Below are 13,732 nucleotides of genomic sequence, written 5' to 3'. Positions count from 1 at the left end.
CCAGTCACTCAATAGGATACTATCTAATTGTATATTTGAGTTGGATACATTGTTGGATTATGTATGTATGTTTCCTAATGACAGTACATACACTGATTAACTCACCACTATAACACTGTTCTACGTGTTTTGGTGCCATTATAGTTATAATTAAAATGTTTTATATATAAAGTAATATGGGTTCACTCCATTTGGTGCTACCTCATGTTGCCGTTACTAAGGTAATGTCTCCATGAAGTGGGGGTATGTAAGGTAACAGGGGATAATATGGAACTCTTTCAAGTAGTTTAAAATTTAAAGCACGGCAGCAGAGATAATATGCTGGGCAAAAATAGACCGGAAAATATTTGTTTGTGTTTTGATGGATGTTGTAGTTCCGTTGGATAGTGTTTTGGTTTTCTTTTAATTGCAACAAATTATATAAGTGTGGTGATAATTTGTAAAATTATATAATGTATTTAGATTTAAGTATTTAAATATTATAAAATACTGTAAACGAATTGTGGCCATGTTTAGCAATTATTTTGACTACTGTGGTGTCATGTGACCGACTCAGGACTGTGGATGTGAGCGGGAAAATCTGGGTTTTTTGGTCGTTGGTCATTGTGGTGGCGGGTTGGGAGCGGCAAAGTGCCGCGAGTGCAAGCATGGACGCCAGGGTATGCGAAGGAACAAAGTGAAAGTGTGTGGGTGTGAGACAAACAGTGTACAAATTGCACAGATTATTATCTGTGAACTTAAAAATGCATGGCCACAACATTAAAGTGTTTCTTTTGAATAAATAAGTTTCAATCTGAACGTGTATAGTTCAATTCACTGCTCTTCAATAGCCAGCCAATATCAGACTCAATAATAGGGGCGCAAATGCAACCGTTTACTACCAACCCCCTTTACAGATGAGCCACGTGAAAAAATAGGTAGTAAACGAGCCCGAGTTCAGTTGCAGCCACACCTAATGCAAAAGAATCAACCGATTTGCTCAATTTAGCTGGGGCTGAGGAAATGCATAATGTTTAAATTTTGATCCAGTTCTGTAGGATAGCTATTTTATACCTTTTCTTCTGACAGGTTTACAAATGATCACTAGGTCAATAGCTATTTAAAACACTTTATCCCCAATCATCGTCATCAATAGAGATGAGCCCCCTAAAAAATCACATTTTCACATGTGGCTTTTTGGAATATTTAGGTACTGTGCACAACATTGAAAAAACTGATGCTCAATAGATCATTTGAATCATTCTTTTCAAGAAATGATGTGGAATGAATAAGTTTACAAGATAAGTATACAAGATTAGTGTTAACATTAGTGAACGCATTATTTTTTTAGTGCTACTCATGCAACTACTGGAGCCACAAACAATACGAGACTGGAATAGAGGGGAGAACCGATAGAGGTACTCAGGGTACCCTCCGCCACACACCGTCAGGTGGCTTGCGGAGTATGGATGTAGATATAGATGTAAAAACAAGTTTCTTTTACGCTACCAGTTTTTAAATAGAAATTCATCCATGAAATAGAAGAAGTTGTCCAGGAGAAATTAGATCAGATTTAAAGTTTGCTTTGGCACCTGTCAAGTAGCTCTTCCAGAGTTTGATGACATCTTGGATTCATGTCCCACCTATCTCATGCAGCTGACACAAATTCTCAAGATCTCTCTGGATTCCTTAGTGGTTGTCTCATGATTTCCACAGAGAGCTCAGTCTCCTCCACTGTCCCTTTAGCTCCAGCACCTCCACAGGCCCCTATGCCTCCACAGGCATTGGGGCCTCCACGGGTCCCTATGCCTCCACAGGTTGCCGCTTCACCTGGACCCAGCACCTCCACCAGGCTTGCCTGGTGCCTCCACTATGCCCAGCACCTTTGCTGGCCCCTGTGCCTGCACCAGCTCTGAAACCTCATCACGCCCCAGAGCCTCCACTGCGCCCTGCACTTGTGCCAGCCCCTGCTCCACCACAGGCCCCAGTGTGTCCACTGCACTCAGAACCTCTGCCAGCCCCAGTGCACTCACCAGCTCCAGGATCTTCTCAAGCTCTGAGACCCCATCAGGCTCTGACAACTCTTCAGGCTGCAGGGACTCCTTCAGCTCCAGCAACTCCTCTGGCTTCAGCAATTCTTCCACGTCTGGCAACTCCTCTGGCTCTGGCACCTCCTCATTGGTCTCAAGTACCTCTTCTTCAAAGTTCAGTTCCTCCTCTTGGGGCTCCAGTGCCTCCTCTTCTGGCTCCAGCACCTCCTCTTCTGGCTCCAGCACCTCCTCTTTGGGCTCTGGCACCCGTTTGGCTTCCAGTTCCTCTTCAGTTTCCAGCACCTGTTTGGCTTCCAGTCTTTCTTGGGATTCCAGCACTTGCTTCAGTGCCAGTGCCTCTCCCAGTTCCAGTGCCTCCAGAGGCGGCAGCACTACCAGTGCCCTCACCGTCGGCCCTCATGCTTCCAGCCTACATGCTGCCCCCCTCCATCAGATCCTCTTTTGGGATTCCTGTGCCATTGGCTCCTGTCCTCTCCATGAACTCATATGTCTCCATCTGATGGTGGCATCACTCTGTCCACTGTCAACTCTGTTGACAACATCTTGTCCCCGCTGGACACAATGGCTTCAGTTCAGTTATCCTTTCTGCCTGTTGCCAATGTTCAGCACTCATCCTTGGAGCCCTGGTTCTCCTCCTGGGCTTCTTCCCTTTGGAATGTGGGTCATGCTCACCTCATGCAGTTTCTTTTGCAACAGGCACCTCCACGGCATGTGACAAACCTCCTTCTCGACCTGGCTCTGTGCCACACCACCCTGGTCAGAGACCCCAGACATCTTCAGTTGCAACTGTCTACAGTGAACTCCAGGGCCTTCTACTCTCCACTGGATGCCTGCCACTTCCCTTCAGAGTGCCCTTCATGTGACTTCAGTTGGACTTCCCGGTGCTCCTGTTCACCAGCTGTAGAAGTTTTGCCATAAGCCTCGCCCCACTAGGTCTCGAAGCATTTGACAGCATGCTCATGATTTTCTTGACAAAAAACTTGCATGGCTCTTGTTCCTCAGGTTCTCTTCTCCCTGATGGCGCCACCATCTCTTGCCTATGTCACAGCCACCAACGGTACAGCGAGATTGCTCTGCTATCTCTTCCATAGGAAAGAGGAATGTGGTATCCATGGCTGGAGCCTTTCAATCTGGCCACCAATCCCGCAGCAGTGTGTCATGGTTGCTGCCCTCCTAGGAGCTTGCAAACTCCACCACAGCACATCAAGCCTGCAGCAGCCGTTGTGGTATCGGCGCTGTGACAGTCACTGGATGCAACACTGTTATTGCCGGCACTAGCTCATCTCAATGACCACTTAATGATGACATGATTTTCTGGTATCTCTCTGCAGGACAGCTTTATAGGATGCTTACCTGCTGCTCTCCAGTCAGTCAACACTGGGAGTTAACAGCTATGGACTTTGATCTAGATCGGACAGCATACTCAGCTTTGAGATGTAGAACCTGTTATTACATTGGTGTTACACTCTTATCCTCAGATGAGAATGATCTTTAGTTGTATTAATTCAGAAGCTATTTCAGTTGTATTTGCTTAAGGTTTTATATAATGAAGTTCTATTGTTCTTTTGGCTATATGGACACTTCACGTCAATGTAGTGTGCACCACCCACAACAGGATTTAATACTATCCTGTCTGTATATTCTGTGAACTTGTCATGCCATTTGATTGTATAAATAATAAAACTCAGTTACAGTTTCTAACATGTCATGGCATTAACGGCATGGAGACTTACCTTCAAATTGGAAAGAACAAAGCAATTTTAATTAACTGCATCACAAGAAAAAAACCAATCTTCAGGATGGGACACATAAAATGTGAAATCACACAATGTGTGGTATTGTGTACTCTCTTGTCATTATGTAAACAAATGACCTTCAAATGACTTTAAAACATTGCTCAAAACAATCATGTTTGTTGGTGATGTATGCATACTAGCCAAGGGGCCACATTTAAAAATATCAGACACAGCTGAAAGGCTAAAAACTGGTTCTTAGCACACAATTTAAGACTTAATTTCACAAGAACTCATATCATGGACTTTCAGACAAATTAGGTTTAGTTTCTTGATTTTGATGATGGAGTGGTGTGCGTTTACACCTGTATGTACTTGGATGTATAGAAAACATTATTTTCTGACATTTGCCTTTATTGTCTCATTAGCTAGAGTACTGGCAATGTTAATATATCAGTATTTTCCATGTTGCCATATGTGGGAATATTGATCTACTGAACTCAAATGAAGTGCCCTTTTGACACAGCTGGGTTAATTTCAAAGTAAAATGATAAATGAAACATGTATTTAAAGTTATCATTAATATCATTAACTGGATGGATAAGCTTTTTATTCACTACACAACTTCTCAGATCTCGAAATTAAACTGGATGCATCCACTTTCATTTCCTATTTCATTTTCATTTTCAAACAGTGTTTACTCTTCGTTACAGTGACTGCTGAAAAATTATCCTCAGACTAACGGAATGTTGCAAATGGAATTAATGATCATTGAGCTTTACTGCTGAGTATATTCATCTTGTACTGACATCCAAAAATCATGAAGTCTCAATCTCCTTAATTTTGTCTTCAACATCCAGCTCCAAGACAACTTGATAATATTTCCTCCTTCTAAAAACGTAAATTCAGCTGGAGCATAGCCACTAAATGGGTGTTGTATCTATGCAAAATTTGTTGATTTTACTTGCCTGAAATTATTATTTTTTAACCATTTGATAAGCTGTGACAGCAATGAATGGGGAAAAACAGTGAGTTTTCTTTTCAATTGTTAGAATTTTTTATGAAATGAGAAATATTCTCCTTAAAATTTAAACTGTGGATGTTACATTCTTGCAGGGAGAGATTCTGTGTACACAACTTTTAAAAAATATGATGTAGGTGGCCTTGTTTATCCAAAAAAAACAGTCCCCATTTATTCACTATTATGCTAATCATCATTGCATGACATGAACAATAAATGTATTGTGAATATAACTCAATGGACTTTTATGGTGCATCTCTCAATTCATCGCTGTTGAAGAGAGCATATAATTTTGGAATATTTTCCTGACACTCTTACAGTACAGCCAAGGTACACCAAAGTGCCACAGTACACAGTTTAGCAACCACTGTGCTAAAGCATTACCTGTTTTGGAATACATAGTCCAACTGTTAAATGCATGTTTTATGTAGCCAAAAGAAAAGTTCAGTCTTTTTCATTGGTCATTGTCAGCACATCACTTTTGGATTCCTGTTGTAAGTTAACATGTACACATATCACTTAAATCTTCCATCTTAATAGGCTGTGGTTAATGTATAAAACTTTCTGCTAACATTTCCTCTCTGAGTGCGGAAGACATCTTTAGAGGGAAAGCGGCAAACTGCAACCAGAACTTGAGGGAGCGGTGAATGTATGGGCACTGTATCATGGGACATCGGCTACAAGATTATCTGTGATACTGACATCAATTTAAACTGGAATTAATCGATCACCATTATTCCATTTTATCTAATTTAACACTTTTCTCTTCCCTGCTAAAATTATTGTGGTGTTTATAAACCTCAATACCCTCTCTATAGATACAGGATGGATAATGTGATGTTTTCAATATGACACTTGTCTCAGTGAATTTTATTTAACAATGTCAACATTGCAACCTAAGAATGATGATCAATTGGTTTCAGTACCAGAGCTAATCTGGTAGCCAACGTCCCATGATAGACTGTGGTGCCCTCTGCAGTGCCCATATATTTGGCGCTCCCTTAAGTTCTGGTTGAAGTTTGCTACTTTACCTCTGGAGATGTCTCCTGCTGTCAGAGGAAATGTTAGGAGAAAGTTTTATACATTGACCACAGCCTATTATTACAGAAGGTGTAAGCAGTGTCAGTACCAGTCATGGAAGCTTAAATTGTATGATTAATGAGTACATTTTATTGGATGAACTATAAAGCATTCGTATGAATAATGTATAGCCTCTATAACAGATACAGAGATGTCACCAACAATTCCATAATATTCATTATATGAATTATGCATAGTGATGTTATTAATTTAATAATTATTAATAGCTGAGAAAAATATTGTTATACTTCTTCTAAACAGTTTATTTCAGATATCTTCTATGTCATCAAAACTATATTTTATTTCTTCATATTTTTCTTTTCTTTGATTCTGTCTAGCGATCAATCTCACCAAAAACTAAATCCAGTGTACCTGCAACCACAAGATTATTGTTTACAGTACAAGAATCTAAAGAGTGATGTAATTCTACCAAAGCATCACTATTTTCCATAGGAAAGACACAGGAAAGAAATCATTAATAAATCAATTTGTGATTATGAAACGCTCCAGAAAACTGCAATGCATCTCTCAGATTATTAATACTTATTCTATTTACACTGTCACCAGAGCAGTCAGATACTGCTCCTCTTCTATTGTAGAATATGACAAAGAACTCTATGAAAAGGGAAAGTACAAGAGCAAAATTTCAAGTAAATACAATGAAAGAGGAGAACATCAAGCAGAGAAAGGTATTGACCCAAAAATGTGACAGTAAAACAATGACAAACAGATAGATGTTAACTACATAATTATTTTTTTCTTTTTGTCACCATATCTTCTTAAGGTGTGTCCCATCTCTTCCAAGTAATCAAGAGAGGAGACACAATGATAAGGCTGCAGACTCATATTTAGGAGGAAGTTATGGGCATTTTTCATCCTATTTAATGATTACGCAATGACCTCCCCATAAATTTAGTATTTTGTAGGAATGTATTGTAAAATTTACATGGTTTAAGAGAAATACAGACCTCAGCTGCAGCTGATCACTGAATTAAATTCAATGGTGATAGGTGACTTTTGTGCCACATCAGGCTGAAACTTGGATTTCCCACTGTACGCAAGCAGTCACCTTAATCTCTTTGCCTGTCCAAACACACTTCCTGTCCAATCCAAACTCTCAAATTGTCACACACTAAAGATGCATCATCCATCATCAGATATCGTCACTGCTTGCAGCCTTACCTGATTCCTGCAAGAGTTCAGACATTGTGCACATTCACACTATTGTTATTTGGGCCAGGACTCAAACCCAGATTTCCTGCTTTATGCAAGCAGTCACCCTAACTGCTTTTGCTATCCAGATACACTTTCCATCTATTCTAAATTCTCAGATTGTCACACATTACACACGTAGCATCCACCATCCATTATCCTCATTACTTACAGCTCTATTGGGGTCCTGCAACACTCTAGAGATACTGTGTACTTGCAATGAAGTTAATGTTACTGTCAAGGCCAATACATATTATTTTATGTGTGGTATCAGTTCGGTCAGATATAATCAACAGAATGTAAATGATAATGCTGCACAAGACGGTCAGCCTTTAGCTTGGGTTTAATCTTTACCACTACCCCATGTCCCATTTTTGTATCACTCTCTTATTTGGTTTTAAGAAACTAAACAAAGAACACACTTGGCAACAACGCTCCTGGCAGAATGCTTGAATTTGCATGACAATGGCCCGATTGGCTAACTTCAGTGTTAATTAACTTAGAAACATCACAATGTATTGAATTTTTTGTTAATAATTATTTCTCAGTACAACCTGCGTTGTAATGCCCTTACAAGTGTCTCACTGACCCTGATCATCCTGTATTAAAATACATGATTTAAGAGAAATAAAGACCTCAGCTGCAAGTGGCCACTGAATTAAATTCAATGGCAACAAGTGAAAATTTGTACCGTACTGGAACTTGAACCCAAATTTCCCTCCTCAAATGAGCCATCACCTTTACCGCTTCTGCTACTGGACACATTTCCTGTCCAACCGAAATTCTCAGCTTGTCACACATTATAAATGTAGTGTCCATCATCCATTATCTTCATTGCTTGAAGCTTTACTTGCGCCCTTCAAGAGTTCAGACAGTGTGTATCTGCACTGAAGTTAATAATAATATCAAGATGCATTTGTGTTATTTGTATGTGTGATATCTGTTCTGTCAGTGTCTGACAGACATTTATGATACAGTGGCCATATATACATACATGATTTAAGAGAAAATATGCTAAGTTGCAGACAGGCACTTACACATAAGCTTTCAGCCACAGCCTTCATCAGAAAAAGAGAAACACATGCCATTCATCCAACAAGCAAGCACACCTCACACGCACCTGACCACCAACTCCGGCAGCTTGGGCCAAAAAGCAGCTATCATGTGGCATGGATGCAGCAGTGTGGAGGGGGTGGGGAAGCAGAAGGGATAGCAGTGTACAGGTGGGGGAAGAGAGGAGTGCTGTCTGGTGGACTGCACAGAGACTAGAATGCCAACAGGCACAGCATCAGGAGGTAGGAGATGACAATGGGGAGGAGATGATAGGACAGAGGGGGTGGAAACTATTGGGTGGAAGGTGTGGGGACAGCATGTTACCATAGCTTGATGCCTGGATGATTATAGAAGTGGATAATGTGTTGTAACAATAATTCCCACCAGCACAGTTCAGAAAAGCTGGTGGTGGAAGGGAGGATCCAGATGTCCCGGGTAGTGAAGCAACCACTGATATCAAGGATGTTATGTTCAGGTACATGTTTTGTCACAGGATGGTCTGCTTTAGTCTTGGAAACAATTTGGCAGCAGCCATTCATCCATGTGGACAGCTGGTTGGCAGTCACACTGTTATAAAAAGCTATGTAGTGATTGCAACAGAGATGGTAAACGACATGGTTGCTTTCACAGATTTCCCAGCACTTGATAAAGTAGGTTAACCCTGTGACAGAACTGGACTGGGCAGGTCTTGCACCTGGTCTTCCACAGGGATATGATCCTTGTAGCATGGGGTTGGGATTGGGAGAGGCATGGGGATGGACTAGGATGTTGGGGAGATTGGGTGGGCGATGGAACACCACTTGAGGAAGGGTGGAATGGATCTCGGGTAGAATATACCTTGTTTCAGGGCATGATGATAGGTAATCAAAGCCCTGGGAAAGGATGTGGTTCAGGGTGGTATCAGGTGACTAAGGGAGCACTCCCTTGTTGCTGGTTCTTGGGGGTGGTGGGAGGATTGGGAGTGTGAGGAGAAATGGCATGAGAGATCTGTCTGTGGACTAGGACTGGGGGACAGTGCTTGTCTGTGATGGCCTTCGTGAGACACTCAGTATACTGGGCAAGGCAGTTCTTGTAGCTGCAGATATAGCATCCCCAAGTGACCAGGCTGTATGGGAGGGATTTTTTGGCATGAAAGGGATGACAGCTGTTGAAATGCAGGTACAGTTGGTGGTTGGTGGGTTTAATGTGGAAAGAGGTGTGGATGGAGCCATAAGAGAGGAGGAGACCAACATATAGGAATGTGGCACAGTGAGTTGAGGAGGAACAGGTGAAATGGATGGTAGAGATGGTGTTGAGGTTGTAGAAGAATGAAGATCATCCACCAATTATCTGACTCCCCCACCTATAAACTCTGCCATAGTGATCCCATCACAGAAGTCCAACACAGCCTCCAATTCCTGCTTAAAGCCTTTGGCCCTTCTGGGAACCTCTTCACTGGATTCATTTCCCACCTCACCCCTACGACAACCTGCATACTCACCTTCTACATGCTCCCCAACAGCCACAAAGCCAACAACCCTGGATGCCACAAAGGAGTGACACCTTCATCACCCAATACTAATCCAGATTGGAACAACTGAAACAAATCCTTTACCAGGGTTCTGATTACCTGTTTATCAAGCCCTGAAATGTGGGCTATACTAACTGGGATCCACCCCACCTAAAGTGGTGTTCTGACACCTACCCATCTCCACAACATCCTAGTTCATCCCTATGCCACTCCCAATCCCAATCCCAATCCTTGCCAAAAAATTCATGTCCCTGTGGTAGACCAGGTGCAAGACCTGTCCAGTCTACCCACCCAGTACTTTCTATTCTAGTCCTGTAACAAGCTTATCCTACACAAACAGGTGCCAGGCCACCTGTGAAAGCAGCCATGTCATTTACCATCTATGCTGCAATCACTGCACAACTTTTTATATTGGTGGAGGATGAGCAGCCAATGCCAGATTGTGGCCAAGAGCAAAGTACACCACCTTGTGACATAACATGCAGCTGAACATAATATCCCTGATTTCAATGGCTACTTCACTACCTGGCAGTTATCATTACAAAACATTGTCTGCTTCCATAATGATCCCAGCCTCAACCTACAGTGACATACCATCCCCACATCCTCCACCCAACAGTTCCCACCCCTCTGTCACATCATCTCCTCCCCATTCTCATCTCCTACTCTCTTTGTTGGTCATTCTCTGCCAATGCACCCCCCCTTTTTACACCACTCCTCTCCTTTTTCACTCTGTTTTCCCCACCCTCTTGCCCCACAACCTCCTGATGCTGGGCCTGTTGGCATTCTAGTCCCTGCACACTCTGCCAGACAGTGCTCTTCTCTTCCCTCACTCATACTCTGCTATCCCTTTCCCCTCCAGATTACTGCTTCCATCCCACACAGCAGTTGCATTCTGGCTTGAGCTGCCAGAGTTGACAATCATTTGTGCATGATGTGTGCTTGCTTGTGTGAATTAATGGTGCGTGTTTCTCTTTTACTGGTAAAGGCTGTGTCCAAAATCTTATGTGTAAGTGTCTTATAATTGGGCCTGTTTGAAACTTAGTATGTTATCTTTTCTTTATGGTAAGTCGCAATCAATTTTTTCCCACATTGTTGACATTCCTAACTGGAATTTCCATTGTTTGATTTAAGAGAGATATAGACTTTAGCTGTAACTGGTCACTAATTTAAATTCAGTGGGGACAACTGAAAGTTTGTGCCAGATTTGGACTTGAAACCAGATTTTCTGCTTTACATGAGCAGTCACTTACCCACTTTGGCAAATTTTCAGTGTCACCACTGAATTTAATTAATTGTCGAATTTCAGTTGAGGTCTGCTTTCTTCTATATAAACACAGGAGGAGGGGGGAGGGGGTAAGACATAGTGTGTAAAGCTTATAATAGTGTTGCAGGGTAGAGGGTACTGAGACATAATTGTTAAGAAACAAATTCAATACGCTGTGTCATTTATTACCATTGAAGCCAGCCAATGGAGCTGCTGTGCATGCAGGTTCAAGCAGGCAGCCAGAGATGGTGTCACCAAACACATTATTTACTTGGTGTCCTTCAATCAAATAAGAGTGCAATACAAAAAATGTACACAGGACAGGATCAGACCTGTAATACCCCTTTCTAAAAATCTAAATTTTGTGTAAAAATCTGTGACCAGGGAGTCAATATATGTGTAATAAGAGTTGGTGCAACCTTCAAATTTTTCAGAGGGCACCTAGGAAAAGCCTGGCTGTTTGTACTTTTCTTTCTGCTTTCAGCTATTGACACATAAGCACCATGGGCTGTAGTTGTAATAACTTTACAATATACAAACTTATTCTGAGTTACTTACATGCTGTGTTATTATCAATTAACAAGTCCACATGTTTATTTCATTATTAACTATATTTTTAGATTTATTTCTCAGAACTTCTAGTAAGGAAGACACAGTACTTCAGTGTGCCACCAATCTACAATTGGTGTAGTTTCACTGCTAATTTGCAATGTCCATTCTAACTTATTGTTATGTAGAATCTGTAATCATTCAGAAAAGAAATCTGAGTTTTTTCAAATCAATCATACAGCAAAAAGCAACTATGAAATTGTAATATAGAAATTACATTTCGTAATATTAATTTGGTTCACATTCTCTGTTGTGCTACTCCAAACACCGATCCATGATCATAGTCTTCATTCTGGTAACGACATTTTAAAATATTTGAGTTGGTGGAGATGGAAGTCAGCTTACACATTACAGGCAATCAGTACCACTAATAATGTCCTTCTCTACGTCATCTTTCCACCTTGTGTGAGGTCAGCCCAATGGTCTTGTTGCCTGGAGACTTCCTTCAAATGCTTTCTTGGTGATTCTGTTGTTTTCCATTCTGGCTACATGCAACTACCCAGAGGTAAATGTTTTGATTTCTTCACAGCAATGCCTCTTTATCTAGCTTACTGAACAAGTAAATCTTTTACTTGTTTTATCTGTCTTTTTTACTTCAGTAATCATTGTTCCTAGAGCTGCCTCATGGTCATTGCAGTTTCAACACAGACATCCTCAAAGAGGTCAGGCCTGTGTGTTGTCATCAGTTCTTTAGATTTTCATCAGTAATGAGCTTCCAAATTTAACTTTTTAAGTAGTTTTCAGTTTTTCTGCTATTTACTAAGTTACACATAGCTGGTGTAGCCACTAACATTAGTAACTACTATACTGACAGTTTCATTTTTGTTAATATGTCTCTTTACACATTCAGCAACCCTGAAGCTTCCTCTTCTTCAAACAAACTATAGGATGCAATGAATGATTAAATGAGAGTAACTGAAGCCCAAAATATGACTGATAACCCAAGTAAATAAAAAATGGAAAGAAGACACATCAAGTACACTGATTGTTATGTAAAGCATTTGTATGGATTTGAGGACTAAATATGTTGATGTTAAAGATTCAAAATTGTTTTTACTTACAGAAGATTTTGTGACTACCCACTTTACTTCTTGGCACTACACAATTCCTTTAGCATTATGATATTTTGTAATCTTTAAAAGATAAGAACTTAAAATCATACCAACCTAGGATAGCCACAACATCAGCTAACATAAGCCTTCTGCTAATTTTGTCAATGGCTGCAAGATGAGCAAAACCTGGTGCTTTGATTTTGCAGCGATATGGTTTGGAACTGCCATCAGAAATAATGTAAATACCAAATTCTCCTGCAAATTACAATTTGGTATACAAAAAATATTTTCTTTAATGCACACACTCAAAAGTAAATCAGCTATGAAGAAATAATGAATACAATTATTTCAGGTTCTTGATATCATTTTAATAGATATACTTGTGTACTTTTGTATTAACAGCTTTACGTAGTTTGCCAGAAAACATCCCAGAAAGCCACTTTTCCAATGTTATTAATACTACTAACCTTTTGGAGCTTCCACTGCTGTGTAGGTAGCACCTGGTGGCACATGATAGCCTTGTGTAAATAACTTGAAGTGATGGATTAATGCCTCCATTGATGTCTGTAACACAATTTGCAGCTTGAACCACTAGTGCATGTGCACAAGTGCTTGTATAATGTATAAAATCTTTGAGAAATAAGGGTAGTCAAAAATAAAAAAGAAAGACTTACCTTCATTTCTGCCCGTGAAGGAGGAGTTATTTTCATGTCATCTGTCTTAACTTCACCAGGAGGCATTTTGTTTAGACACTGTTCAATGATTCTAACAGACTGTCTCATTTCCTCAAAACGACATAAATATCTGCAGCATTCAGAGATAAAGTACATCAGTCAAGCAGTCTGCTGCAATATTTAATGTCATATTTACTAACATACTTTCTCAGAGATAAGACAGTATCATAAACTTCTGCATAACTAACATTCACAAATAATTTTCTACTCAAAAAAGCATGGCATACAGGCAATGTTACAAAAGATCTGGTAGACTCTTGCAGTTATTTAGTCTGTGATCTGTGATGATCTGGTATAATCATAAGACATGGGGACAGTATGGTGATTAGATTTTTATAATTTTTCATATCTATATTAGATGAATTTCAGAACTCAAATATCAACATCTCATAGCAGTTCAGTACTGCTCTCAAAAAACCTGGACAAAATTG

General features: G+C 40.4%; 1 protein-coding gene across 1 annotated transcript in view; it reads right to left on the bottom strand.

Annotated features, from left to right (window-relative positions):
- Positions 1–6,018: 6,018 nt before the first annotated feature.
- Positions 6,019–13,732, bottom strand: part of LOC126100424 (NADH-ubiquinone oxidoreductase 49 kDa subunit-like) — a 169,062-nt gene continuing 161,348 nt past the window's right edge. The window contains exons 8-11 of the mRNA XM_049911028.1: positions 13,242–13,371; positions 13,035–13,131; positions 12,682–12,822; positions 6,019–6,236 (exon numbers count right to left, since the gene is read on the bottom strand). Coding sequence (XP_049766985.1) covers positions 6,199–6,236; positions 12,682–12,822; positions 13,035–13,131; positions 13,242–13,371 — 406 coding nt within the window. The 3' untranslated portion in view covers positions 6,019–6,198. The remainder of the gene's footprint in view (positions 6,237–12,681; positions 12,823–13,034; positions 13,132–13,241; positions 13,372–13,732) is intronic.

The sequence above is a fragment of the Schistocerca cancellata genome, chromosome 9, assembly GCF_023864275.1.
Source record: "Schistocerca cancellata isolate TAMUIC-IGC-003103 chromosome 9, iqSchCanc2.1, whole genome shotgun sequence".
Taxonomy (NCBI): Eukaryota; Metazoa; Arthropoda; class Insecta; order Orthoptera; family Acrididae; genus Schistocerca; species Schistocerca cancellata.
The sequence above is the reverse complement of the archived record's forward strand: the minus strand, read 5'-3'. Positions and strand labels throughout refer to the sequence as shown.